Genomic DNA, 4,451 nt, shown 5'->3' on the forward strand with positions numbered 1-4,451 from the left:
TTGGTCCTCCAATAATCGGTATAGGCGTTGAAAAAATCATAATCGGTCCTAGTCCTCACTAGGGGTGTATCCTGTTTGAGTATCTGCCTATAGGAGGGGAGAAGCAAGATGGAATTGTGGTCCGATTTGCCGAATGGAGGGCGGGGGAGGGCCTTATATGCTTTCTGGAAAGTAGTATAGAAACGGTCAAGGGTTTTAGCAGCGCGAGTACAACAATCAATATGTTGAAAGAATTTCAGGAGCTACAATAAATGCATCCTCAGGATATGTGGTTTCCAGTTTGCATAAAGTCCAGTGAAGTTCTTTGAGGGCCATTGTGGTATCCGTTTTAGTCCATATATCAGTAAAACATCAATCACTTCAATGTTAGTATTCAAGACTACAAGTGATTGAATAGATGTGTGAATTGTTTTATCATATATTTTGTAGACACAGGAAGCATTAATAATGAATTTGTTTAAATAAAGTCGTTTTTATTTGACATGATTTATTCCAACAGCAATGAGTTGTCTCTTCCTCTGGCTCTGAGCAACAGTGGAGTAGATACACCGTCATCAGTCATCATGACATACGCACGCACACATACAAGCATGATCACACACACACGTGGGTGCACACACAGATACACACACAAGCATGTGCACACACACACACGGGCAAATATTTCTAAACAAAGGCACGTAAACCCATAGGTCACAGTAAGGCAGATTCACAGCACTGAGATGAACATTCTGTTTCTGTCTGGGTGAGGGCTCTCTCCTCCATTCCTAGGGTTAGGAGGAGTGAGGAAGAGTGAGGGGGATGGTGTGGAGGAGTGAGTATGTGTGAGGAGGAGGAAGGGTGAGTAGATAAAGGAGAGTAAGGAGGGGGTAAGAAGCATGAGGGGTGAGAGAGGTAGTCTTGTGCCAGGGAGGAGGGGTGAGGAGGGGTGAGAGAGGGACTCATGTGCAGGGGAGGATGGGTGAGGAGGGGATGAGACTGTGCCAGGGAGGAGGGGTGAGAGAGGGACTCATGTGCAGGGGAGGATGGGTGAGGAGGGGATGAGACTGTGCAGGGTAGGAGGTGTGAAGAAGGGTGAGGTGTGTGCAGTGTGGACTCCTCCACCATCATTATCCCAGTAACCTTTCCCTCAGGAGACAGCCAGTGACAAGACTCTCCCAACGTTAAAAACCTTTGTCTCCGAGATGACAGCCTCTTCTCTTCTCTTCTCTTATCTCATCAACAGTATATACATACAGTACTCACTCTGAAGACCATTGCTGCATTGATTAGAAACAGTTCTGTACACCATGTCCAGATAAATCACAGTTCAGAGATAGTATCTCTCTGCCAGATCAGTAGGTTTACAAAAGAACATGACACACATGTAATGCACTAGTCATTATCATTATCATCGTCAATGTTATCATCATCATTATTATCATCACCACCATCATCATCATCAATGTTATCATCCCCATCATCATCATCCAGGCTGTATCACATCCGGCCGTGATTGGGAGTCCCATAGCGCGGCACATAATTGGCCCAGCGTCGTCCGGGTTTGGCCCAAGTAGGCCATCATTGTAAATAAGGATTTGTTCTTAACTGACTTCCCTAGTTAAATAAAGGTTAAATAAAAAAAATATCATCATCATTATCATCATCCTTCTTCTCCTCCTCATCTTCGCCATCATCAACATTATTAACATCATCTGTTTGAAACTGAGAACAATGTTGGTCAGTCAATATCAGTCTTACTATAATATAACAATCTTGTTCTATAGGACCGTCCTAAATGAACTACACAACAATCCATTAGGATGACAGACAAACAGCACTTTGATGGTTGATTAGCTCTGGTATGGTATTCTTGTATTACCCTGTTTCCATCCGTACATTGCTGTGTTGTGTAGAGTAGAGCCATGTGAAAGATGGGATCCTCTCCTCCATGTTACTCCTGTCTGAATCAGGATCAGAATTAGTTCTCACCTTTCTCCAAATTAATCACTAGATGTGTGGTTTTCCCTGAGACCTCCATCTTGCCACAGGCATGGTTCTCTGTTCTCTCTAACCAGGCTCAATACCAACTCACATGTTACCCATGTGGAACGCATTGTCTTTCCACAGGTGGCGTCAGTCCTACGTGACGCTATAGTCCCTCGGACGACGAAAGCAAAGCCTACCTAAGACAATGAGCTGGACAGAGTTTCAGTAAAAGCTCACAGAAACAGCTTCATCTTCAGTTAATTCATTCCAGTTTTCAGGGGCTGGCTGGGATCTAATGTGTCTGTGGTGTGTGTGTGTTTTCTGCGTGTGTGTGCATGAATGCATACTCGTTCCTGTGTGCATGCTTGTGTACGTGCATACGTGCCTCTGCAATCAATGTATGTGATGTGTGTATCCTTCTGTGTTAGGTCAGTGCATATTCAAATGTCCCTTTCTCCAGGCCCTCTATCCCATCAGACCAGTTGGAGGAGGGCATGCTACTGTAGGGGTCCAGAAGGATCCTGAAACACCGGACTATGAGCAGGCCCAGGACCAGCAGCAACATCCCTATGAAGGCAAATGCTGCCTTCTGCTCCGACAGGATCAAGGAGTTGAGAAGCATTTCACTGTCACTCATAGCAGTCGGGGAGTGGTTATAGTGGAGGCTACACATGGGTGGTGTTCACTAGCACCAAACTGAAGAAAACGGACTGAAACAGGGGGGACTACCTGGACTTGTCCAATGAGAAACGCTTGTTTTTGTTTTCCATTTTGCTACAGTGTACACTAATGAATATGACCCTGGTGAACACACGCTCATAGCAGGAAGCTAGCTTCACATGGTCAACACACGCCCAGACGGGGAGAAGCCTGCATGCTACCTGGAGAGAGACAGAGAGAGAGAGAGAGAGAGGCAGAGAGTGGAGAGAGCGAGAGAGAGAGAAAGACCGAGACAGGGAGAGAGCAGAGGAAGAGAGGGGGTTGGTGCTGTGTTGGAGTCGTTTACCTTTAGATTGTTCACTGTATATCTGCACGTTTTGGCATAAAAGGATCCCATAAGGAGACTAAATTCCTGTACTGTTTAGAATTTACTATAACACACAATTTAATATAAATAATTTACTTTGGCAACTGTACGTATCTAAACCACCAAATGAAACCACCCAATATGATTGAACTGAATGAAATGAAACATTAATAAATAGTCATCTATAAATAGCTGCTCTGTAAATATCTAATCAAACACAACGTTAAAACATCCACACGCTCCAGCTCCTCTGTTCATCGTACACATAACTGAAGTCGGCAGACCGCTAACATGGACATACACACCAGAGAGACAGAGGAAGACCGACAGAGACACGACAATCTAACGTTCAGTAATAACATCAAAAACACACAGTCCGCACAACAGTAACATGCGGTTCAAAGCCTATGTCGAATTCAGTTCGACTTATTCTCCATTGATGCCGTAACTAAATGAAAATGCATCATGGCATAAACCATATAAGCGATAGGATATCAAACAAAAACCTGACATCACACATGCATTGTGATGCATAGTATAATAAGGAGAAAGCCTCTGTACCTGTTGCTTGTTGTGAGTAGCAGCTGGCCAGATGGTGTAATCTCATCACAAAAGGAGGTGATGTAGACTGACAACACATGATAACAGAAAGGAGAAAAGACAGAGGTCTGTGAGGAATGAGGACTGCTCTCATACGATACCAACACTAGCCTCTTTCTGCCTGGGGTATGACTGAGCAGCAGGTGGCAAGAGAGAGAGAGGAGAGAGAGAAAATAGTGGGAGAGAGGGATAGAGGAGAAAATGAGAAAGATGGATCCGAGAGAGGGAGAAGATAGTGGGAGAAAGAGTGTAAGAGAATGAGAGTTATAGCGAAAGAGAGAGGAGGGAGAAAAGGAGAGAGAGCGAGAGTGAGAGAGCAGGAGAGAGAGAGAAAGAGAGGAGGAGAGAGAGAGGGAGAAAAGGAGAGAGAGCGAGAGAGAGAGGGAGGGAGAGAGGGAGGGAGGGAGAAAATGAGAGAGAGAGAGAGAGAGGGAGGGAGAAAAGGAGAGAGAGCAAGAGAGGGAGGGAGAAAAGGAGAGAGGGAGGGAGAAAAGGAGAGAGAGAGAGAGAGAGAGAGAGGGAGGGAGAAAAGGAGAGAGAGAGAGAGAGAGAGAGATAGGCGATGTGCTGTTGACAGAAGATGTGATGTGGTTGGGTAGAGAAGAGGTAGGCAGCAGGAAGGCAGGCAGCTCACTGTCGTGACATTCTTTCCAACCTGTTGCTGCTGTTTCTGTTTCTGTTTCTACTGGAGAACTGCTGTTTCCTAGAGCACGCTACGCACACACACACAGCCCTCCCTCCGTAAATGTATCTCTCCATCCATAGTCCTCTCATTAGATACACAAGACTAACCCCCATCTGCTGGTCAGATGGCTCAGCATCAGGTTCGCTGCCTCCTCCTCCTCCTCTTCATTAT

The 4,451-nt window shown here is 45.4% G+C and overlaps 1 protein-coding gene across 1 annotated transcript; it reads right to left on the reverse strand.

Annotated features, from left to right (window-relative positions):
- Positions 1–452: 452 nt before the first annotated feature.
- Positions 453–3,891, reverse strand: LOC149983113 (cortexin-2-like). The gene is made up of 2 exons (XM_090239015.1): positions 3,557–3,891; positions 453–2,849 (listed from the first exon to the last, which is right to left on the reverse strand). Exon 2 carries the CDS (start codon positions 2,639–2,641, stop codon positions 2,393–2,395), a length of 249 nt encoding a protein of 82 aa, XP_090095141.1. The 5' UTR covers positions 2,642–2,849; positions 3,557–3,891; the 3' UTR covers positions 453–2,392.
- Positions 3,892–4,451: the final 560 nt, after the last annotated feature.

The sequence above is a fragment of the Oncorhynchus mykiss genome, chromosome 6 (assembly GCF_057628025.1).
Source record: "Oncorhynchus mykiss isolate SJ-2025 chromosome 6, ASM5762802v1, whole genome shotgun sequence".
Lineage (NCBI taxonomy): Eukaryota > Metazoa > Chordata > Actinopteri > Salmoniformes > Salmonidae > Oncorhynchus > Oncorhynchus mykiss.